General features: G+C 49.6%; 1 protein-coding gene across 3 annotated transcripts in view; it reads left to right on the top strand.

The window, feature by feature from the left end:
- Positions 1-2,344: 2,344 nt before the first annotated feature.
- LOC408787 (transmembrane and TPR repeat-containing protein CG4341) overlaps positions 2,345-24,749 on the top strand; it is a 127,118-nt gene continuing 104,713 nt past the window's right edge. Inside the window, exon 1 of one of the 3 annotated variants that reach the window (XM_006567203.3) lies at positions 2,345-3,360. In XM_006567203.3, coding sequence (XP_006567266.1) covers positions 3,275-3,360 — 86 coding nt within the window. In that variant the 5' untranslated portion in view covers positions 2,345-3,274. The remainder of the gene's footprint in view (positions 3,361-24,749) is intronic. The other 2 variants (XM_006567201.3, XM_392318.7) reach the window with 2 other exon arrangements.

The following is a 24,749-nucleotide window of genomic DNA, read 5'->3' as shown; positions in this document are numbered from 1 at the left end:
GGCGGGTTTCATCTCCTGAACTCGAGCCCCCCGGTGGCCTCGGCAAAAACCTTTCTGTCCTTTAAACTTCGTCATCTCTCGCCACCGCCACCTACTTTCTCGTTCGAATCGAACGCTCGAACGAGAGAAGGGAGAAGAAAAACCGTTCGTTCATCTCTCTCTCTCTATCTCCCTTTCTCTCTCTTACGAATGCTCGACGATGGTGAAAACGATATCGACGTGCGTTTCGAAATCGTGGAGTAGTGAACGCGAAAGAAACGGATCCGTATATATATATCCTCGTGTTGTACACCCCGTGGCGTGTAACAACGCAGGTGTGCAACGCTTCTCGCTCCGCGGAGCGAGAAGTTGGCTTCGATTCGAGGGCGCCTTCGAGACTCGAGTGCGCATGCCCGTTGATCACTTCGCACGATAATTCGCAACGAGGCGCGTTATAACCGGGAGCTTGTCCGGGAGGATCGCGTGGCCGCCGGTCATCGTATCTCTACTCCTCTCCCTCCTCTCCTCCCCACCCTCCCCTTGCCCCGCACCGACACGGCGATGTCCAGCTGCCACTATCGGTCGCCGGGTACAACGTGGCGCGCGCGGTGGGCCCGCATTAGCCCATTATCTTAATCTGCCCGCCGCGTGGGACAAATAACAGGGTATGCCTTGCCCCTGCACACGTCCACACGCTCGCCACACGTTTACATTACGGCCACCGGAAAGTAGTATTTTTCTCTCTCTCTCTCTCTCTCTCTCTCTTTCTTCTTTCAAGAGACGTTTCTTCCTTTTCCTTCGTACGTTAACTGCGACGCACCGGCTATCGTTATTACGTAATTGATCGAACGCCGATCACGAGGGTTAAGGTGTGGACGCGAAAAATCGTTGTGTACGGTTTCGTGGCGACTCGACTCGCTCGAACACATCCCAACCCGTGTCATCCCCTGGGCGAGCGGGGAAAATGAAGAAGGAACGGAAGAAGAAGGTCGTTCCGTTGGGTTTGGTGGTTCGAATGGTGTGCACGTGTGCAGCCATAATATACGTCGCCTCATAGACTCCGACCCTTCCCTTCCCTCCCGTATATAATCGTCCGGCGGTGGCCATTTCGTGCGCGGAATTGTTTACTCGTGCTTCGTTCCGGGGCGCTCTTCCCCCTCCCCTCCCTCTGCCGATTTTCGATCGACTCTTTATGCGACGTAGGGAGGCGGTTAAGTAGCTGAGAGGTTGGCGGCGGGCTGATTAGAGGTTCCGTCGTGATTGCGTTTTTTTTCTCCCCTCTCCTTTCTTCTTTGTTTTTTTTCCCCTTCGCCTCGTCGACACCCGTTTAATATTAATCGTAGATCGATTCGACGCTCGTGTTTAACGTTAATTTGTCCCCGGGTTATTTATTAAAAGCTGAAGGGGGAATACGTGGTGGAACGGATCGTGCGATGAAAATTTCACGGAGAAGAAGGGAGAGAAGGGGAGGACAATGAAATTATATCGCGTTTTTTGTTATGCATATTTTCGAACGAAGCGTTATTCTCTCTTTCTCTCTCGACGCGATACGTCGACGACACGTCCGTTTGGTTAATCGAAAATTCCGCGAGAATATATCCGCGGAGCAAGCGAAGATATGTATACACATACATATATATATGCACAATCGCGTACACCGCGACTAAGCGTAGCATCACCGGGTGCGCCAACTGCCACTGTTGAAACAATACTCGTGACGAATATACGCTTCACGCAGCCCCTTGCGCGCAATTAATTATCCGCTATAGCGATTAATCGTGGCAATTGGAGCATTGAAACGAGAGCGGTTGCCGGGGGGAGGGGCAGGAACAACCCTGCTCGATTACGCGATCCTCTTTCGACTCGCCGCGAGAAGAAATCTTCGAATCCCTCCCTTTAACACCTGTTGTCCTCCCCCCCCATTACCCTCCCCTCCGTCTCTTCCTCCTCTCGCGTATTTCACTCACCACGGATGGAACACGCTCCATGCTCATTATATCGCTCGTACAGGATAATCTCGGTCGGAAGGAGGTCCACGTGGCGAGACGCAAGAGTCGTCGCACGCGTTCTCGAAAGGGGTGGCGATCGGTCACCTGTAGTCCTCGGGGTTTGCGGTTAATCCAGTCCGTTTGGTCGCGGTCGTGGTCGCGATCGCGGCCGGTCGTGGGGGAGGAAGGCAAGCTCGCTCGAAAGCGCGCCGCGAGGAGAGGAGAGGAGAGGAGAGGAGAGGATAGAGAGAGGGAGAGGCGAAGAAGGACCAGGAAGCATATCGGAGGAGGTGGAGGAGGAGGAGAGCCGGAGAAGCGGGCAAGCGCAAGCGCCCGTCCGATCGATGCCCGTCTCCCGCTCGTATAAAGCTCTCGTCCTCGGGGGGCGCGCGACAGTTGGCGTTCCGCATTCGGAACATGCGCCGCGTCGCGAGTCCATCGTTTCCCGGAACAAACGTTTCGTCGCCGTATCGTCGCTCGAGGATAAACGCTCGGCTTGTTTCGAAACGCGACCGATCCGCTGCACCTTGACCACCTTCGCCGCTGCTCTTCCTCCTCCTCCTCCTCCTCCTCCTCTTCCTCCTTCTCCTCCTCCTCCTCCTCGGTTCGGTTCGGTCGCGCGCGGAGGAAAGGAACCCGCGTCGCGTGTGTTTCGATAACGTTTTACTCCTTTTCTCTCTCTCTCTCTCTCTCTCTCTCTGGAGGAAGAGGTAGATCGGTCGCGAGAGAGAAAGATTTTTTTTCCACCCGACTCGACGACGAGTTCTCGACGAGTGTTGGAATTGGCGCAGTGTTGAAACGCGAGTGGAAGGGGGTGGAAGGAATCGGTGAATGGAGCGAGTGTTTGATCGTCGGGGGAGTTAATAAAAAAGGAGAGTGCCGCGGTGGAAGAGGGAAGGCGCGCGATCCCTCCGCGTGTTGGCGGATTCCCCGGATGTCCAGGGTCCGTTGACGTGGTGACGGAAGACGAGCGGGAGAGGAGGAAGGACCGGTCGGCGGAAGGAATCGAGGAGCGCGAGGAGTGTGGTGGCGCGGCTTGATCGCTGGCTCCCTTCTCGCGACGTGTCACCGACATTCGTCCCGGGCGAGATACATCCGGGCAGGCGTCAGAGCGGCGGTCGCTGGACCGTCCGGCGGACGTCTCGACCGCCGTACGGCGAGCCGGTGGAGCGAGGAGGTGGAGAAGGAGGGGCTGCGGAGGTGGAGGTGGAGGAGGAAGGCCCGCGGACGTGCAACAAGTTAAGAGGCCGCCGCCGCCGCTACCGTCGACATCGCTGCCGTCGCCACCGTCCTCGCCACGATGTGACATGGATATCCTAGCCGTAGCCTGCGCCCTCGTCGCCACGGCCCTCTATTGCAACACCCTGCAAGCGGGATTCGTCTACGATGATCGGTGAGCCGTCGTATTACTCCGCGATTCTTTTCTCTTCTTTTCTCCCTCCTTTCGTTCGTTCGTTTTTCGTGGAAGGATGGAAAGTACTTTTCGCCGCGCAGTGCATCGCGCTCGCAATCCGAGGTGTTTCTTCGACGCGTAAATTAAAGGAGGTCGTGTTCAATCGAACGGAAATGCAAACGAGGCTGTTGTTAATACATACGTATGTGTGTACCAAAGTTACGAAAGAGTGATTTCGAGTAGGCGATTTGCACAGATTTCAAATTGATCATCGGTAATATCGCGCTGGTAGGCTGGTTAATGGGAACGATAATGATACGATATTTATCGGCACAGAGGCAATAGACGGTAAATGTAGAGTGTAACTGCAAATAAGCTCAAATACGATGAATAAAGGACAAGTTGCAGCTGGATAAGCTGATTTACGAGCTACCGCGATTCGCGTTCCGATTTCATTTAATCCGATTCCATTCCGGTTTAGTTAATCAGATATTACTAATTACGCTAACGATGGCTAGCAAATCATCGACACCGCTCCATGTCCACACTTTTCCCCGTTACTTCCTTTTTTTCGCACGATCGTTTCCGAAAGGTTTAAAATTTTTATTACGAGAATCCCCCTCCGAGAGGGCGGGGAAATGCGCATAATTGGAAAGGGGGGAGGGGGGGTGGGCATATTTCGGCGAGTGGTGGGCCGAACAGATAGGATTCCGCGCGCGGAACGCGGCTCTCTCGCACGACGGTCTATAATCCAAAGTTACTCCCGCGATAAGCGTCCTTAATCCGAAGCTCTCGAATTCTATGATACCGAATCCCTTAATTGAGTATCCGGTAATCTCCGGAACATCGTAGTTGCGGGTCGATCAGCTGCGAGGCTGGTGTGCTCACCGAACCGACCCCGATTACGTGCTACGTACTTCTGCCATCATCGATGGGAATCTGTTGCATCGTTATCGCAAGGCCGCCCCTTTCGTGAACGTTGCGCGCACAGGGTGCAGCCGATAACCCCTTCCCTCTCTATCGACGGTGTGCGCGCCGATAACGCGCCGATTTATTCCCCTCATTTTCCACGATAACCCCTCGAGAGTGTAAGAACAGCGGTCTTCCTTCTTCTCGAGAATCGTTTCAATCGTGGAAAAACAAAGTCGTCTTCTTCTTTTATTCTCTCTTGACGAGAAAGGAAGAGGGAGATCTCTCGAATTATTCGAACGCAACCGGCTTACGTTTGTACGTTCGGTTGCAAGCGTTGCGCACCGAAATAGGCGTATAATCGCGTTCTCTTCAAATCGTGGTATTTCTCGATATATCGGATCCCACCGCCGATCCTTGCCATAAATAATTGAACCCGGTGTAATGGAATAACGCGACTACGTCGGGGTAATCGTATGAATCAGTTTATTCCGGGGGTCGCGTTAGAAATCAACCGTGCGCAGCCCTGTTCTAATGGAATTGCGTGTACCACCGGTTGGTCCGCCGATCAAACGTTTAATCGTCGAATAAATTTCCGCTCGATCGGCCTACGTGTGCGAGCAAAGGCAGCCTTCTCTTCCTCTCCTCTCTCTCCCTCGTCTCCCTTCCAACTGTCGTTCGTGCTCAAAGCCACGAAGCCGACCGCGGTGATGACCTCCTCTCCCCTCTTCGTTTTGGAACTCCGGCTAATAACGAAAAAACGAACGCGGGAGCAATTAAGCCGAGATAATTTTTCGCCCGTATCCTCGCTCATTACCGACCACTTTCTTTCGATGCCAAAGCTGAACTCGACTCCCCTCCTCTCTCTCTTACCTCCTTTTTTCTATCTCTCATCCTTTCCTTCTCTCAATCTCGAAAGAATCTCGAAAGCCGAATAACGCTCGGAGAGGAGGAATTCTTGCCTGTCTGAAGTTGGATACGCGTATGGATAGACGCAAGAATAAATGGATAAAGCAGATTTCCAACTTTCGAGGGAAAGGGTCGCGTACAAACGCATGTACGTACCATTTGGCTGGGTGGTAAAAAATGAAGAAAAGTTTGTATGATAAATAGGAGACACGAGAATCCGAAGATCCCCCGGCCTGGTTTAGTCCGAGGTGCAACGGTTTTACTCCCCTCCCTCGCCCCAAGTTTACCCTTCGCCGCAGTCTTCTCGAGAGTTTATTCCGGCCGCGTTGCGCCACGCTAAAACTCATAGGATAATAAAAGCGTCGTATTTTACCGCGTCGCGCCGACCACAATGCCTCGGCGAAGAATACGGACTACTACTACGGGCTATATTTATTTTGCTGCCTGGCTACGTTTTTTGTTTTCCACTCCCGCCGTCCAGGGGGAGCGGGGGACAACGTATAACCGCGGCAAAAAGAAAGAAAGAAAAGGAAAAGGAAAGAAACGGAATGAAGAGGAAACGAAATTCGGGGGAAAAAAAGTTTCGGTTACTTTCCTTGTCCTCTCGCGTCTGCTCGACCTAATCCCGTAAACCGACGCGTTTCCGGGACGGTGCGCTCGTGGGGATAGCCCAACGGAATAAGAAAAGTTAGGCGGCACGAGACTTTTACGGTGGCGGCCGCTGAATAATACGGCGGCGCCAAGATTCCCAGCTCCCATGAAATGTAAACCACCGCCGCGTTATCTCGTTTCAACCATAACGAAAGCGAAACAGAGACAGAGAGAGAGAGTTTTTTTCAGCGTACGCGCCTTTTCCACCGAGCCGCGTAAATAATTGACGAGTTGTCAAGGGGGATCTTTGGGAAAAGGGGGAGGCAAAGTGAAATGCAAAGTGGAAACGCGTGCCCCTCCCCTCCATCCTCGTTGTAATCTCGCCGGTATAAATAATCGAAATCGATTACCGAACCGGTTGTTTTCCAAGCGCTTTTTTTGTTCCGTCCCGAGGTGGGTCGGTAATAGGGGGAGGGGAGGGGAGGGGGAATCTGCACGCGCGGGGATCGAGTGGATGGCGCGAGGCGTACACGCGCGAGCTGTTTAAACACCGTTTCGCACACACGGCGGAGGGAAATAACAACGCGCGACCGGTCGCGTAGATCCGTCCGCGAGCGCGCGCATCCGTGTTTATGTTTTCGTTAAATAATGGAATTAAGCCCTCTTTTAAAGCTCTTTTTTTTTTTTCTTTTTTATTATTTTTTTTTTCTCGCGCAGTCTGTTATTTCACGGTACATTCGTTTTACACGCGTTTCCCGTTTGGCGGTGGATGTTGCAGACCCGGCTTCGACGCGTTTCACCAACTATATATATACATATATATATATATATATATATATATATATATATATATATATATATATATATATACAATCGCGTATATAATTTCTCACCCGCGTTGTCGACATTACGGAAAAATTGTCCGTTTTTTATCAATCGGGCGGAATCGTTTCGCCATTTTCAACCATCCATAACAGTTCTCTTCTCTCCCTCTCCCTCTCTCTTTCTTTCTGTCCATCCTCCGTATCCGCTGTAATCGATAATTCCCGATAATCAATTACGCGTGGCGCAATATCAGGAATTACCACGGTTCTCTCGGAGGGAGGAGGATCTACGTGCCCCACGTTCAACTTCCCCCTCTTCCCTCCAACATTACGGGCCGGGAGTACGGAAAAAATTGCATCGTCTGGCGCGCGTAACGGCGCTGCAATGGAACGAGGATTTCCACTCAAATTAACCGCCGCGCGCGCAGCTCGCGGATCGAATCCGCGGCGGTCGACGCCGCGTCTGAAAACGCGCGGGGAAAAACGCGGGAGAAAGGGAGAGAGAGAGAGAGAGAGAGGGGGGAAAAAATGGTGGATGGCGGTTCGGGAGCGCGTAATAGATCTTGGAATCGCATGCAAATCTGCTCGTTGTTCCGCTCGCGTTGTCAGCTGCGACTGACAATGCGGGATGAACGCGTCCGCGCGCGGGCGCGCTCTCAGGATCGGGCTGGCGGAAAGAGGAGTCGCGGCGGGCGTGCAGTTGAGTGACGGGAGAGAATTCGAAAAGCCGGCTCAATGTCCTGGTATTTTAATATCGCTTTTTCGAGGTCGAGTCGGATTTAATTTCGCGCCACCGATTTTTTCCTTCCCCCCTCTCTCTCTCTCTCTCGATCCAAATATATATCCCCCGCGCATAGAGGGAATCGCGTTCTTACAACTACGAAGAGAGAGAGATAGAGAGAGAGAGAGGATTGGATCGATCGAATCCGTCCAACCTGACGCTTTTTCTCTCGTTGACAAATTCGTGACTATTCGTCACGCGGCTATTGTTTTTTTAGCGCGCCGCTATTAAGAGAAATCAATCGGCTTTTATCGCTCATTCTCGTTCATACGCCCGTCCACGCCCGATATAACACACCTTTCGCTCGCCAATTTCGTTTCGAGTCCCGTCTCTCCGCGCGACCACCACCTGGTGCGCGCCCTTTGTCATGTTAATTCTCCGTTCCTCCATTCCGTAATCGTCCGCGCGGATTGGAAGCAATTGGAAGGAGCGTGGGCGAAAACGAAAGAGCGGAACAAACAGCCGGTCGCGCCATTTCGCTCAAATTCTTCCGACCCCGAAATATCGGTTTTCTTTATTCCATGTGCCGCGAGAGCGTGGAACAGAATAACAGAGTCGCGTCCCTTCGTCGAAACTCGACCCCCTCCAGAATTTATCCTGCGCGAGAGAACGGTGGATCGATGCGCTTTATCGCGTACGGGGCAGATTATTTATCGTTGCCCCCTTGGCCTTGATACGGATGGATCCCGATTCCGACGAAATACAACGCGTCGAGATCCTGCGAACGATATATTTATATATATAAATACAGTAGCTGTTCTGTAAAAAGGGGAAGCCTGTTTCGAGGTCGAATTCGAAGTCGGACGAGAAGAAAGCACCCTTTGAAACGAAAGTTTCCGAGGCGGTGGAAACTTTAGGATCGATGTATTTATCAAAGTTAACGGAGATTAGAAAAGAAGGGGAGGAGAGAGAAGTGAAGGGTAAAAGGAATTCGTATCGATACGGTTTGTTCGGATCCCTGTGAAGTCGCGAAAAATGGCTGAAAATACTCTCTCTTTCTCCCCTCGTCTTATTCGTCGTTGGCCGGCAAAGACGATGAATAACGGGTCCAGGTGGATGCTCGAAAAGAGCGAGCCGCGCAAGAAGCTCAACCCCTTCTTTGTATTTCGCCCTTTCAGATCGCGCCACGCACCGTGCTGCATTCATCGGCCAAGCCAATATCGCTAAGAGATTTCTATCCAACGGCCGGATTCCTTTCGGGACAAACGATGATCCAGATGGTGAAACGTATCCGTATCGAGGAGGGGGGGATTGAATACGAGCCCCCGACTTCTCGCTCTTTCCGCGCTGCTGCCTCTGCCCGAGTTATCCGACTCGAATAAGCGACGCGTGCAACATTTTAATCGAACGACCGACGAGCAAGCGCGCTTTGTTTCTCCCCTCCCGTCTCTTTCTCTCTCTCCTCTTTTCCTCTCTCTCCGCGCGCGAAATCAGCGTGACTGGTAAACTGATGCGGGGACAGGGTTGCAATTAAACCGCGTGCATCGCTAGAAACTAATTAGCGCACGGTTAATTTGTGCGCCATTACCGCGCCACGGTAAGACTGCGTAGCAAGCGATACACGAAACGTTAGGGAGTTGCGCCGTAGGAGGAGGAGGGGTTTCGATTTAAATTTTGATTCTGAACCGATCCACTGGATTAATAGACAGTCTCGAATATACGTTCTCCCCTCCCCTGGCCGGGAGATCTACATTGTTCACTCTTTTTTTTTTTCCCCGCCAGCCAGCCACTCGCTTATAATGCATATTTTAAGAGGGAAAAAAAGGGGGTATGAATAAAAAATGTCGCTGTACCGCTTTTAAAATTTTCAGAAAATGCACTCAAGTATTGTATAAATTTATTAAATTCGAACACTCGGCGAGATGTGTGCGAAAGAGTTTCGTTTCTTAACGTTTAACCTTGCGTGTACGCGTAACCTGTTACGCGTTTACGAATCTTTCTCTCTCTCTCTCTGACGTGTAATATTTAATTACGAAACGAGGGGAGGAAAAAAAAACGATGGAAAGTATCGAATTTTCTTCGACGAGTAATGAAAAAATCGAATATTTTTTTTCTTTTTCCTTTTTCTTCTTTTTTTTTTTTCGAAAAATTTTGCTCGCACGGAACGATGATATAATCGAATCGATTGACCGATGCCAGCTGCTATCTCTCTCTCTCTCTCTTTTCTCTCTCTCGTTTTTGTTTTTTTCCTCCACCTCGACTATTTCTCCCGTTCTATCGCCCCGTGAAATCGGCAGTCGGTCGAATTGGAACGAATCGACGAGAGAGGAGCACGCACCCCGCCATTTTTATCCTCGTTTTCTGCCTCGGTCGACGGCGACCCGCCACCGCGAAAACAGTATCAGCTCGCAGCAATTTTTGGACGGCGCCGCGCCCCCACCACCTCTTCCACTCCGCTAATGAATGCACTCGTGCGATTTATTAATCTATAAATCCGGCCCGATCGGTCAAAAGCCTACCGCGGAGGAGGGGGGAGAGGAAATCGCATTTTCCCCGTTTTATCGTTCCACTCGCCGAAAAGTTCGCTTTTATCCGTGATGGGGAGGAGATAGGGGTAGGCGAAAAAGTAATCTTGCCCAAATAAATTAACACGGAATGCGTACGAATGACGAGTCGACATCAAACGCATTTTAATTATCATTCTCGCGCTCCCTTCGTCTCCTTTCCTCCGTTTTTAAAACAAAATTCTCGCCCGATGGATTTGGATCAAAAGCCTAAAAGTCGAGTCGAAAATATTTTTCTACTCGACGCGTCGTTTTGTGCGTCGGGCAATTTTTTCGCGCGGGGGAAACAGGATTTTTTCTTCCTTTTTCCCTTTTTTCTTTTTTTTTGCAATTTTTATCAAGGGAATAATAGAAATTTAAATAGAATTTCTGGCGAGGAGGGAATTTAACCGGAGGGAAAGGGTGCGTGGAATTTGGGTATCGGGAAAGAAATTCGCGGGACAATAAGATAGGAGCGGGAATTCCGCGAATTAAAAGAAAATAGGAAGAAGAATAATATTTGCGCGAGGATGAGCTAGATTTCCTAGACAAAGAAAAAAAAAAAGAAAAGGAAAAAAAAAAAGAAACATAGCGCGAGTGGCAGGGGTCAGATAGGATGGTATATTAAAAAGATTTGTGGTTTCGCGAATGATGGCCTCTATCGGCTGCCTTCTATACTGTTATCGTTTCCCAAAGAATTTACAAGCTTCGCGAACAAAGTTCGGCTCGAAAATTCGAGATCTCGGCTACCTTCCTCCTCTTCCCTCCCGAATCGAACGGTTCTCCTTCCTCTCGCTTCCTCAGATAAAGATTCCCTCCCCGTTCGAGGGATGCAAAATTATTTCCAGCAATGGAATCGCGGAAGGGATTTTCCCCGCTTGCGAGCTAGCTGGACGCCTATCGCGAATTCTTTCTTATCATCGCGCGGCAGCAACAAAACGCTTACCTCTCTCTCTCTCGCCCTTTCCTTCCCTCCTCCTTGTCACTCGTTGAACCATCATCCTTGATCCTCTCCGCTCTTATCCCTCCATCCCTCTCGAATTGTTTCTCGCCGGCGATTCCCCTGGAAAACTGGAGTACAGTCGAGTTACCAGTTTTCGGGACGAGGAAAATGGTGGATAATTCGTTGGAACACGTCTGCGCGTCTGTGTGAAAGGGAAGCGGGGGAGGGGAGGCGCTGGAGGAGGGAGAAGGAAGGAAGTCGAGCGAAATAGCAAATCCTCGAGCAAACGGCAAAGTCTTTGCGAATCGAGCGCGCTTAGCACTGGATTATCTTCCCCGGGATATATATATATATATAGTTTGACGTTGGAGGTTGGCCGGATGTTCGATACCTGAGAGCTGAAAATCGTATTCGTACGCGGCGCAAACCCTCGTTCCATCGATAGGATCGGGACGTGGGGATGTAAACCTTGGATTCCATGCGCTTCCTCCTCCGAGGAAGAGAAGGATTCGCGGTTTCGAATCGAGACACGCGCTCGCGTGAACTCTTGCAGCAACTCTATCTCTACAGGGGGAAGGGAAAGGTTTGGAAAGTTTGCCTCGAATTTTCTCTCCTCACCGAAATCTTCGACACGGAGTTGAAACGGATCCTGTTCCCGGATGTTAGAAAAAGGAAAGGAGTCTATTTGGCCGGCTCGATTTATCCAGGGAGGAAGCGGGAGGAGGGTAGGTTTTCTTTGCTCTCATAAGCGAACTTTTGTTTCCGGATGGGGAGAGACTTTGTGGGGGAAGAAAAATGGCTAGGCTCGAAGTCGAACGGAAACTCGTTTGTTAGCAGCAACTACTTGGCGGGTAAGCTGCCTAATCTGTTGATAGATTACCTTACCTTCGAGCTTAATACGCTCAAACAGGGCTGATATTTATAGTTTGGGAAAACCATTTGGTGTGAGTGGATAACATTTTGTTCTATGAACTCGTCACTACTTCGATCTTCCATGGTCGATGAAAAAAAAAAGAGATTCGTTACGCTTGGTCCCTTCGAAGAGGATCATCCATAATTCGGTAAATATCAGCGAATACGCATTTTAAACGCGAGCGAGGGGATTCCGATTTTCGGGGGAGAAACACAAAACGAAACGAAACCCGACACAAGGGTATTCGCCGAGCGAAATCCACGGAGCTTTACCGATTTTGTTTCGATCGAGCAAAAAATGGAAAAAAAAGAAGAGAGAGAGAGAGAAAAAAAACACTGTTCCGAATCGGAAAAACAGGGCTGGGATCGCGTGAAACTTTAAATCGCGGGCGTGCGTCGAATTGATCGTCGAGGTTCGGGTAACCGATGGTTGACAGAGGCGACGGGAATTGGAATCGGCCCTCTATGAATAACGAAACGGAAAACCGGTGGTTCCGTTCCTTTTCGCCGATGTTTATAGCACCTTTATCGATTAACAGTGAACCGCCACGCCGTGGAATTCGTCTTCGCGGAATATTCTCGTAAAGAGACGAATCGGGGGACCGAGACGAGATGGCAAGGCTAGAAATGCAAATCCTTCGCGCTCCTCTCTCAAAAGAGAGAGAATCGGCAGATGTGAAATCGATGCTCATCGCCTTTGTTCGAACTGCGTCGCTAGAAAGTAGTAGGTCTCGTCGATGTTTGGTTTGGTCGGATCGACGTTTTTCTCGTGGACGAGAAGCGGAAGCTCTCGATTGTTCTCGATATCGAGATGTTCTCGTTGGACGGATCCAAGATTCCCTCCCTTGTTTCGAGACGTACCGAAACGATGGACGAGATAAGAAACGAATTCTCTCATCTTCGTTTCGTATTCGATAATTTGAATCGATGTACGATTGGATTGATAACAGGTGAAAAGTTTTTCGCGATGATAAATATACTCTGACACGCGATTGCGTGTAAATGTGTGTGTGTGTACGTGTGTGTATGCGTTTGGTAAACGAACGAAATCGGTGGCCGATGAATCAACTTGAACGAGCGAAAGGTAATCGATCGGAGTCGTATATCGATAAACTTTAATATTTACATATTAATGATACATTTTATACTCTCCTATTTTACACCGGAGGGGTTATTTCCCCCCTCCGCGCACGAGGAGCGGTTTTTCGTGCGTTGTCGCGATTGACAAATGGAGGGGATGGAGCAACGATCCATCCCCCCCTCCTTTCCCTTGGAACGAAATTGAAAACGCGTGGCGAGAAACGCGCAGACGACGTTGCAGTACGCGTTCCGTCGTAGGCAGGGAAAGTCGCGGGGCAAATTACACGGAATTAACACGGAGGATTGTTTGTAATAAAGATTAATAGCCGGCTTTGTAACGACTACGTTTGATACCAGCCCGCTCTACCAGTTCTCGTCTCGTCCCTTATCCTCCCCGCGCACTCTTTCTCCCACTCCTTGCGCGCGGCGACGAATGCTGTTTGTGTAATCAACGGAACGAACAGAAGCATCTCTCTGCCGCCACTGGGAGGTACCCCAGCGCTTCTGTACCGTGTAATTTGTAATTCTGCACGCTGCATTATTTTCCGCTCTACCGCTTCCCACTTTCCACCCTCTCTCCCGCTGTCAACCCCTTCTCTATCCACTCCGTCTCTTTCTTCCGCTATCTCTCTCTCGCACGAGCTGACCCTTCCCTTCCCTTCTCCGTCCCTCGCCTCGCGCAAATTATAGCTCGATTCGCGTTTCGGGATCCCCTCGTATCCCAACAAATCGTGGAAATCGAATCGGCTAAGCGCGTGTCCAAACTCTCGTTGCTCTCCGTGTAATACCCTCTTATCACCCCTTATTATCCGCGGATTTATACAAATTTGGAATGGAGAGAGAGAGAAGCGTGAAAATGGTTTCTCAAAAAATTGTTACGAGTTTCGAGATGCTTACACCACGAGGATGGTCGGTTATCGGTTATAGGGCGGTGGCTGTTTTTTTTTTTTTTTTTTTCAAAGATCGGAGCGGAAATATCTCGGTTGCGATCTGGATTGCGCAATTGGTAGGGCTCGCGTCCTAAAAAGGTCGAATCCCGCCGCCGGTCTTATCTGATCAATTCTTTATCACCGGCGCTGTTTCGAGCGACGCCGCCCGATATTCCCTCGCCGGTTGCTCGCGATTTTATTTATTCACGCTCGTATGTCGTCCGACTCGATCGAATCGCGTGGAATGGCCTCCTCCCTCTCTCTCTCTAACCACGCGTTTCGCAATCCTCCATTTCGAATTCTCCACGTGCGCTCGCGTGTACCCTCCATACATACATTTAAATAGTCGCGTCTCGCAAAAACTCGTCGTCGCCCATCGTCGTCGTCTACCTCGACCTGTTCCCTCGATATTAATAATGTAATCGAGTGGGAAGATCGGGCAAGATGGGGAAGGGAATTGGAAACGGTGTCACGTCGTGGGGGCAAAAGGGTAAGCCACGGGACATGGCATCTTCCCCGTTGTCGTCGTCGTGGTGGTCCACGTCGTCGCAGTTTCCTTCCACACGAAGGCGAACAGGCGAGGAGATAATTAAACCACGAGGCTCCGCTGGGTTGGTTGTCTCGCCGCCACTGTCTCTCGGTTACCTGGCCGTTATCGTGCCCGGAATGAGAATCTTAAATGGGAAGGGGAGGCGCATAGGCGTGGACGTTAATAATAACGTTGGAAATCCACGCGTTGGATTCGGGCGGTGCATGTACCGAGCGGCGTATAAATAATCGATCGACATTGGTCAGGCTGTAATTCAATTACCAATTTAATTACCTTTCCCACGATGGAGATCATGATGACTTCTCGCCGATGTTACAATGGATTTCTCGCGGCGAAGAGAAAAAGGGAAAATTAACAGAGAACGTATTCAACAATGGGGATAAATATACCTTTTCGATCGATAGACGGAAGGATGATTCGAAATTCGCGAAAAGGTAGCGCGACGAACGGAGAGGGATGTCGAGAGCCGGGTAATTGGGCTTGGACGAGCGGGGCGCGCGATTATCAAGTGGATGGACGTTAAGCATCGGACTATATAAAATTACGCGTTAGCTCGGGGGAGCGGCCGCGCGGTAATTTCGAGAAAACGATGCCATTATCATTAATGTTTTACCACGATCACCGTTGTTCACCGCAAAGTGCTCGTTCCTGTAATAATTATTATCATCCCATTTGCGACATTACGGCCACGACGATGCGGAAACCGTCGCTCCGTCCTCCTCGTCGCTCCCTCGTCCATCTCCCCCCCGCCCCCGAAAAACCGAACCGCCGCAATTTCTCCTCCCTCCTCCCCGCTCCTTTCTTCCTGCTCCCTGCTCTCCCTATTCACCGCTTATGGAAATTAACAATCGCGAAACTCGCCGTCGGTTGGCGCGAGCCGACGAATTGAATCGGTGCGGCCGATGCATGAAACGCTTATGTCGAAAAATGGGCGGCCGAAACTGCCGAGTATATTTGAAACGCGCGAATCGAATGGGTATCGCGACGATCGTTACTCCTCCCCTCTCCCTTCGCGATTATTATTATTATTGTTATTGTTGTTATTATTATTGTTATTGTTATTATTATTATTGTTATCGTTGTTATTATTATTAGCGCGATTATTATTAATAAGTTGGTAGCCCGTAATAAGGCTAACTGAATGTATATATATGTATGTATGGGAGCGAAGTATAAAATTATATAGAATAGTTTGGCAAACACGGTACACTGGAAGCGGCGTCATTATCATTTTAGCGTAATTACCATTTGGTAATTAGCGGCCGTATTCATCACGGATGTTTATACCGTCACACGTACTGCGCTAGTTAGCCTCGTCACGTGTGCGCTCACGTCCCGACCTTTCCATCCCCGATACCCGACCTCTATTTCCATCCGAGACCTAAAAACTTCCCCCCTCGAAGAGCACCAGGTCGCTCTTCTCCTCCAGAGAGACGCGTTCCATCGGAATCGTGGATCACGTCGAGGCTACGATCTTATGTGATTCGTTATATTATGATTTCTCCGTTTCTTTTCTCCTATTTTGAAAACGGCGAAGGAAAGTTTGATAATAATTCGTAATATCGGATGCCGCTCGTTCGTCTTTATTACGTTACGAGTTCCCCTCCCAGGTGGCGCCCTCCTCCCACGAGACGAGACGTATTTCGAGCGTGGAGGATAAAGAAAGAAACGACTGGTCTGGCCGAGTTTTCTTCTTCTTATTCTGGAACGAGAAACATCATCTCGACCGATGCAGATTCTGGCCAAACACGCTCGTTTCGAAATTACGTCACACGCGAGTGAAATACCGCCAGTTCCTCCACCCCCGTCGGGGTGAGGGAGGGCTTTCGCGCATTCGAGGCGGCAGAGACGGCGGTCGGAACGAACGCGCGCGCCAACTGACAGACGTGAGCCGCGACGTGAGAAGGATGTGGGCGGAGCGATTTATAGCGCCTTAAGACTGCCGCTACTTTATGACGACCTTAATGTTTGCACCGTAAATTGGCTGGCTTAGGACAGAGCTCCGCCACCGAAAACAGTAAAGTGGAGATCCCCCACGCCGTGACTGGCATCCGGTATAAATATATATATATATATATCGGGAGAATAATTTTCTTCCTCGTTGGGCAGGAAGAATAAGGAAAATAATAAAATAAAGATCGGATAGAAAAAAGGGAAAATAGAGAAAGGAATCCTATTTCGCTTCCACCATCATTTGAAACACTTGCAATTAAAAGTGGGACGATGATGGCTTCTTTCTTTCGAAGCGATGACGAGTTTGAAGTGGATGGAGATCAAAGGTGGCGGGATAAAAAATTGGTACGGATAAATGGCTCCCTTTCCCCGGCAAATTGTTATGACGCGGAAACTTGGCGTCACTGATGAGCACCATTACCGTCAAAGAAACAAACTATATTTCACGAGTGCGCTTTAATTCGGGATGGATTACGCGACAGGAGGGAGGGAGAAATAAATTGAAAAACCGTTTCAACCGTGAATCAACTTACTTAAATACGTTGCAACCTTTGAAAGTATAATTGCTGATTTCCCCGATCCGGAAACGAGATTCTACGATTCTCTGCCCAAAGACAAAATTGTAACGCGCTCGTTCATAAATCGAGGATCCGGCATCGAGATTCAACTCCTCTCGAAACTAACTATAAGGATTTAAGCGATCATTCATTGGCTCCACGTTTACTGGAATACCACTGGTTTACTGAAGAAGAGGAGAGCACGCGAACGTGCGAGGAAAAACGCACTTTGGGGAAGGGATCCAGGTTCGAATCGTCGAACATCGTTTTCCTCTCCGTTCGGATCACGAAATTCCAAGTGTCTCGACTTATTATTTTCATCCTTTAACGCTGAGCAAACGTTTGCGTAGCAGCGTAGGCGCGAATCTCAAATCGATGGGGCGGAACGAGGAAGAGGGAGATGAAAGGATACGATAGAGTTGGAACGAATCACGATTCGAAATTAACACGATCGAGGGGAGGAGCGGGATAGAAAACGTTATATCGCGTTTCTAAGCAAAAGAATCGCGTCTAACGAAATTTTCGCGCGGATGATTTATAACGGCGTGTCTCTCTCTACGTAAAAAAGAAAAAGAAAAAAAAGAGGCGAAATTGCTCGTCGCTTCTCCTCCTCCTACCTCGTTTTTAATACTTGTTTCGAGGGAATACGATATTGGAGCACGGTTCGACGTACAAAAATCGCCGGAGCGGAGTACAAAGAAGTTGGGCGGGGGAGGGGGGAGGGAAGAAGGTCGTTAAGGTAATACAAGAGCGTGGCATAAAATTGTCGGGCAAAAATTTGCGCGACGTCGAGATAACACGAGGGGGAGGGCGATGTTGGATTTGCAATTTGACGCGAATCGGCAATCTCTCTCTCTCTTTCGAGCGCGAGAATTCGAAAGTCAAAGGGGCTACCACCGCTTCGTGTTTGCCATGTAAATTTCGGCGATTCGGTAAACAAAGGTATCGCGGCAAAATGTAATCAGATTTGATACGAAACAGGCGTGCGTATAAATATTCCCTTCCGTCGGCGCGAAGAAATATTTCCGCCTGGAAGGGAGGATAGATGGATCGATAGAAATTCCCCCCTTCGAGTTTCCCAATTATTTTTCCCCAACTCGAATTCGATTCCTCTTCCCGGATTCGATCGAACGCCCCTAATTAAATTCCATTCCGACGATTTCGCCACTTATTTTCCTTCGAATTATATTAAAACGAATTTCAATTCGTACGATCGCCATTTCGAACGACGCTTTTCTCGATAACTTCTCACGGTGATCGAGTGACGAATACGCGCATCGAGGAATAGTAAAAAATCGAGTACAATATATTTGTATGTGCTGTAATCTAAAACTGTATCAATTCAATGTCCAATTTGATCGAATAACTCGTCCCTTTTCCACTCGTCTCGTCTCGACGAGAGAGAGGAGACTCGGTCGGAGGCAGAGACACGCTCTCCTCTCTGCTGCTGGCAGACACTTTTCTTCTACCGGGCGCTTGCTCGGACGGTTACGTATTAGGGTTACGAAACGACCCTGGTAATAAACGAGCAGAGAGGAAAGGGAGAATCTAATCGAACACGCGTCGAGCGTTTCCCTTGTTCGGGAAGAATTCCACACAACCCCGCCGTTCCCCGGGTTAAGGGAGAGCACGTAACCGGTCTCGCGTGGAAGAACGTGCTAAGTATATTACAATAGCTCGCCGCTTCCGCGAATACGCAATTTCTATTCTACGAGGAGACGTAGACACGCGTCTATAGTAGTAGTGGCAGTAGTATAAACGCTTCTTTCTCCGACGCGACGGATTAACCCGTTTATTTCGATGAATGGAGAAATAAGGGAGAGGGAAAGAATGCAAAAGGGGGGGGAGAGGGGTTAACGCGAACGGGGTTGTCGATATTCCATCCAGTGGAAAGCCGGCTGATTATATGGCTGCCGATCGGTTTTTACGATTTCCTCGGATCCTCGGATAAAGGAAGCCGATTGTGGCCGCGTGTTCGACGGATAAAAGGTGGTGGGAAAGCACTCGGGGAGCCCTTTAACGAGCCATAGACGGAGCGAGGAAGGTGTTTCAAAGGACAAATGACGTTTACACAGCGTAGGAAAATCGAGAGGGAGAGGGCGCGATTGAGGGTAACGCGAGTGCACACGCTCTCGCCACTCTCTCTCTCTCTCTCTCTGTCTCGCGCGCACGTTCTTTGTGGAATCTCTTATGAGCGGCGGAACAGAGAGACGCCAATGCGAAACGTGTTGCGAAAATCGTCTCTTTTCTCTCTCTCTCTCTCGCGCGTTTTTCTTCTCGCTTTCACCTCCTTCGTTTCTTTTCACAACTTCGTTTCTTCGAACGCGCGGCAAATCACGGCTGCAACTTTTTTGTCGCGCCCGTGGGGAACGTTACCTACGTTACGATATTACAATGAAACACGTTCGCGAATAAGGAAAATGTGTATATATGTATATATATTATCCGAACTTTTGCCGCTGCACCTTCCATTCTCTCTCTTCCATTTTTCCACCAGTTCGGTTGGTTATTTCTCGACTTCTTCGCTTCTTTCTTTCGCTAATTTTACACCATCCAACCAGAATACCGGCGGTTAATAAAGGAATACGACTGGTGGATGTAAAAAGGTGGGGAGATGATTAAAAAGGAGGGGTTGAAAACTGGTAAAAATTCGTTCGGTTTCGGGAGATCGAAAGATGGGATCAAAGGGAAAAAGGGGGTAGGCGGATATGCCTAGACGAAGAAGAAGAGGGTATTGGGAGCGTAGAACATTTGCCCAGGATCTACTTTACGGTCTCTCTGTAAAAACCATCAAACGGGAACCGCCGATAAATCGTGCATCCCCTCGCGACTACGAATGTTTACATTTGCCGAGGTAAAAGAGAGGAGAGAGAAAAAAAAAGAAAACTTTCTTGGGAACGGAAGAAGAATTTGGGGATAGGAGAGGTTTTTTTCGAGAAGTCGTTTCGAAGAAATCTTTCCAAGAATTTTCACGCGAAATTTCGCGCGCCTGTACAACGCGAACTCGAGGGGGATCTCGTCCACGAAGGAGGAGAGATCCCCGCACATGTTTTACCAGGGCACACTTTGGTATCGACGCCGGTTCAAAGGGGATAGTACAATGTTTACAGAGTGCAGGGGACCGAGACAGATAGACGGAGGAAGAGAAGGAAGAGCGGAACGGTGTATCGAGGCATGCATGCCACTTGTAGGTCTCTCGTGCAAACCCCCTTTCCTCGAACCCGCGCTACTTCGCCACTCTACCCTACTCTATATTCCGTTCGACGAGCATCCCCTGCCTCGCCACCTGTAACCGCACCACCGTGCACACCATTTCCGCCTTTTCTTCGCGCCCCTTCCACTCGTCTCGCCGCCCGATCTATAATCGCTTCTTCTCGTACGCGCATCTCGCGTATCACGTAGGATTTTCCTCGATGCACGGGGAGAGAGAGATTCGTTAGAGATCCCCCGTTAAAGGGGATTTATTTTGGAAGGAAGAGGAACAGTTTCCAACCTTCCTTTACGGAATCAAACGAATTTTGCGAATTTTCGATTCGAAGAGGAATGGACGGAATAAGGTGGATTCGTACGGTATGCGAGTGACCTGTGTGCGACGAAGCACCGCGCCACGTTTTTAATTCCATTTGTCGCTACGTAAATCAAGTGTATACGTCGCTCCAAAGTCTTTGCTCTTATTACGCTTCTTATATTACGCTTTGCCGCGGCAAAGCAACCTTCGTAATCCTTCGGAATCCTTCAGCATTTCTCCATGCGCGCTACATTTTCCTCTTAATTCTTTTACCTCCGATCTCTCCTCAGATTTTTCCCATTTTTCTTCTTCTTCGATATCTAAACACGCAAAGCCTTCAGCTTTATGAACCGAATTCAGGAGGGCGGCCGCAAATCTTCTCGCAAACGACCCGCAAATGTCCAGGGATGCTCGTCGTTTGTTCCCAGCGAGAAAATACGAACGCCCCGAGAGATGGATTTTCGAGGGAAGAAGCGGCGACCTCCGAGCATTCGTCTCGGCTGGCCGCGTAATTTTAAAGTTTTCCACGAATGCGTATCACCGCGCGGTGAAAGTTACACCGAGGTTAACTCAACGAACGGTGGTGGTGGTGGTGATGGTGATGGTGGTGGTCAAGCTTTGCATTCGCGCCGTGTTTGCGCACTCCTCCTTTTTTCCCCTCCCCTTCTTCTTCTTCTTTTTTTTTTCTTTTCCTTTTTCTTTGAACCTCCCATTTTTGCCACGCGCGCTCCCTTTGCCCGACCTCTCCCCTTTCCTTTACCCGATGAAAAATGTGCACGAGTATTTAACTTTTCAGCGCGCCAACATTCAAAGAAGATATTCAAATTTCACGTGAAACGATGCGGCCACTAAAAGGTCCCTCTGACGATCCGACCGAAACCTCATCTCTCTCTCTCTTCTTCTTTCTTTTTCTCCTTTCGCGCGCAACTAATTCCGTTGACTTCGTCCTCGGGAGAAAAATCCTTGGCGATTAAACGCGAAATTCTCCGCTACTACTCGAGTTACTCGATTAGAATACGCGTGTTCTGTATCGTGTAAATCGTGCGATTAGGTGTCGCTGCTCGCCCCCCCGAATCGAGCCTAATTCGAACACCCGGGGCAACGGGGAATTACATATTCATAGGTTCAAAGCGGTTTCGCGCGTCTATCGTTTAACGCTCGCTCGCTCGTCCACGATTTCGCCGGTTTCCGTCTCCAGGATACTACGTTTATCCGATTGCCTCGCCTCGGAGACGATTAACCGTATCGTGCACGGAGTCCGATAATTTATTCCGCGAATCCATTACACTCCCAACTCCGTCCACATAAATTATGCAATTATTTGTTCAACGGATATATTTTTCCCCTCTTTTCTCTTCTTAATTATCTTCTTTTCGAACGCGACGGCTCGCCATTCATCTTCCATCAGGATTAAAAATTACCCGCTCCCCTTTCAAGAATTTATCATCCATGGGATCCAAAGAATCCTGCTTTTTACTTCTCTGCTTTTTATTTCGAAAATCGATTTATTAGGCACAGTCGGGGACAGATTATTCCAAGACGATATACTTGCAATTCCGTCGAACACAGGTCGAAATATTTTTGGAAGTAAGAGCTCTCGTTAAGAAGATCTCTTCCCTCTCATCTCCACATTTTATTCGAAACGCTCTCGAAAGGATTGCAGGATTCATTCGCTGGAGGTGGAAATTTCGATCATCGCGATAAAAGCATCATCATCCCCTCCCCCCGCCCCGATAGAGTGGCGAATCCCCGGGGATCGACTTTTAACCGAGGCCCAGAGTTAGAAAGAAGGGAGGAACAACTGGCCTCCTAACGTTTCGAACGTTAACACCGTTCCACGATCCCGCAATTCTCTAATCCCGCCGGGGACAAAGTTCCCTCTTAGTCGAAGCGTAATTAACGTTGGTGCTACGTGACCGGCCAATCGCCGACTCTCACGAGTCCATATCCCCCTCTCCCCCCTCTGTCGTTGTTCTGAATGGAAGGAGGAGGACTGGCGAAATTTGCATCGTGGCGAATCGTCGCTGTGGAACGATTATATGTCTCCGGGAAACGGGAGATTGAACGAGACAATCGGACGAGGAGCGAAGGAATTCTCCTTTCGAATCGTCACGATTATTATATATATATGTGAATCGATTTCTCTACGTGGAATCGAATGCGTTTCGGGATTTTACTTAAGTAAGTAAGGTAAACTACGTGTTTCGCACGAACGAACGAACGAACGTTAAGGATTATCTCGGGGAAATCTATCCATCGCGTCGAAGTTTGACGAGCGTGGCCCGAATACACGTATCGAAATTTCCAACGTGATATGACGTGTACGAGGTGTAAACGTACGGAGGTTGAACGTTGAGGGACGCGTTTAGAGATTGTAACGGTGAAATTTCCGAGGGAAGGGTTTTATTAACAGTGTTTTATTTAAGAGAGAGGGAAAAAGAAAGAATAAAAAAGTAAACTAGCGTCTAGAAAGATACATCGTCGTTCGAGATTCAACATTTACGCTCCATCTCGTCTCAACGATCGTTCTTCTTCTCTTCTCGCGGTTCTCCCATTATCGGGAGGAAAGGAGACGGAGAGATGGAGATGGCTCCTTTCGATCTTGGCGCGAGAGAGAGAGAGAGAGAGAGAGGGAACCGAATCACTCGATGCGTCGTCGTTGCGAACAGGGATAAAGTTTGACGGGGATGGGGGAAAGGTGTATCGTTTTTACCGGGAGTTTACGGGACTCGGGAAGAATGATAGTTCCCGGTGGATTCGAGGGGGCGAAAGGTTCATTCGGCGAATGCACGGGCATAAATCTCGACGTTGGCTCGTCCGTCCGTTCGTTCAGGGGTAGGGGAGGGGAGGGGGAAGAGAGCATCGGCAGTCGTTCCATCGCGTCCGTTCGATTCGCGCGACTGTGCAACGATCGGCGAACGAATCGAGATCGCCACCCTGTTTTTTCCCCAGCGAAAATGCAAGAGCTTTCGCTCTCGCCAGCCGTGCAACGCGTTCGTCGAACCCCGCGACGAGGATGGAAAAGGGGGTCGAATAAACGCGCCCGAGTGCGATCGACGCGTGCTAGATATCGAGGCAAAGGAGAGTGAAAAAGAGAGAAAGAGGAAACGGGAGCACGCAGAATCCAACTTCATCGCGACCATCCGGATCCTCTGCCTTCGTTCCTTCCATTCCGGCAGAATATCGTTGAACGCCTTTAGAAATCTGGAACGCACCCACCCACCCTCCTCTTTCAACTCTCCTCTCGGTCGCGGTCCCTTTTCTTCTCCTCCTCGATGAAAATGCTCGAGCTCGCTCCGTTTGTCCTCTTCCTCCTCTCCCCTTTTTTTCGCCGTGCACAACCACGGCGCTGTCGTGATCACCTGGACGGAGGGAGGGGGAAAACCTCGAGCTCAAGGAACGAGGGGTGACGCGCTAACCGCGTTTAAGAAACCCCCTCCTTCCTCGAGAGGGTGGAGGGAAGGTTCCGTTTATTCATAGCGGCGAGGCTTTCGCCAGTTTTTTCACCGGCGCATCCATCCCTCCTCCTCCTGCTCCTCCTCGTCGTCGTTTTCGCGATGGAGAAAATTAAAGAGAGGGAGGGAGGGAGAAGAAGGAAAGGGGGACGGTGTTTAAAGCATCGTAGCATAAAAATCCGGCTGTCCTAGATTCTTCTTCCTTTCTCGTCTCTCGGATCCATTGATGAGAGAGGAGACGACGCGCGCTACGTTGACAACAACGGCGACAACGACCAGGCAAATACGAGATTACGCGGCTTCTTTTTTTTTTTTTTTCCTCCCCTTCTCTTCTTTCCGTCTTCCTTAGTCGCGTTACCCTCCTCGTTACCGTGCGCCTCTTTTGCGCGAATTTCTTTCTTTTTCTTCCTCCCCCTCTCCTTTCTTTCTTTCTTTTTTTTTTAGAAAAAAACATCTCCTTCAACTCCCCGGCCGGTTCTCTCAAAAGGGTGGCCCGATTTTATCCACCATCTAGGTGTGCACCGAGCGGCTCAGCCCCGCTCGAAAAAACGTTAAACACCCTTTTACGAGCGTGACGAGTCCCGCCAACTCCCGTGTCTCTTTCCCCGTTTTGTTTCTTCCACTCTCCTGCGGGATCCCGTGTATCTTTCCGTATCCAAGGATACACCGTCACTGCCGTGGAAACCGTTGAAAGGAAGGTCCCTTTCTCTCTCTCGCGAATCGTTGATCCAATGTTTACGAGCGCCGAGATTAAAGGGAGCTCGCTTTCCTCTCTTTTCCTCCCTATTTTTCTCAGCCATCTCCTCGTGTTCTCCTCGTCCGCTTTCGTCGTTACCCGATTCCAATCGGGTTCCAGAGCAAGAGTATAAACTTTGGATAATACGTTGGCGCTTGTTCTTTAAATTCTCTCTCTCTCTCTCTGTGGCACGACGCAACCAGCTGCGACGCGTACACGCAACTCGAAGACTCGTCTCTCGAGATTCGAGCCGTGTATCGCCACGTTTG

Source organism: Apis mellifera, linkage group LG4 (assembly GCF_003254395.2).
Source record: "Apis mellifera strain DH4 linkage group LG4, Amel_HAv3.1, whole genome shotgun sequence".
Classification (NCBI taxonomy): Eukaryota; Metazoa; Arthropoda; class Insecta; order Hymenoptera; family Apidae; genus Apis; species Apis mellifera.
This window is presented reverse-complemented; position numbering and strand designations above follow the sequence as displayed.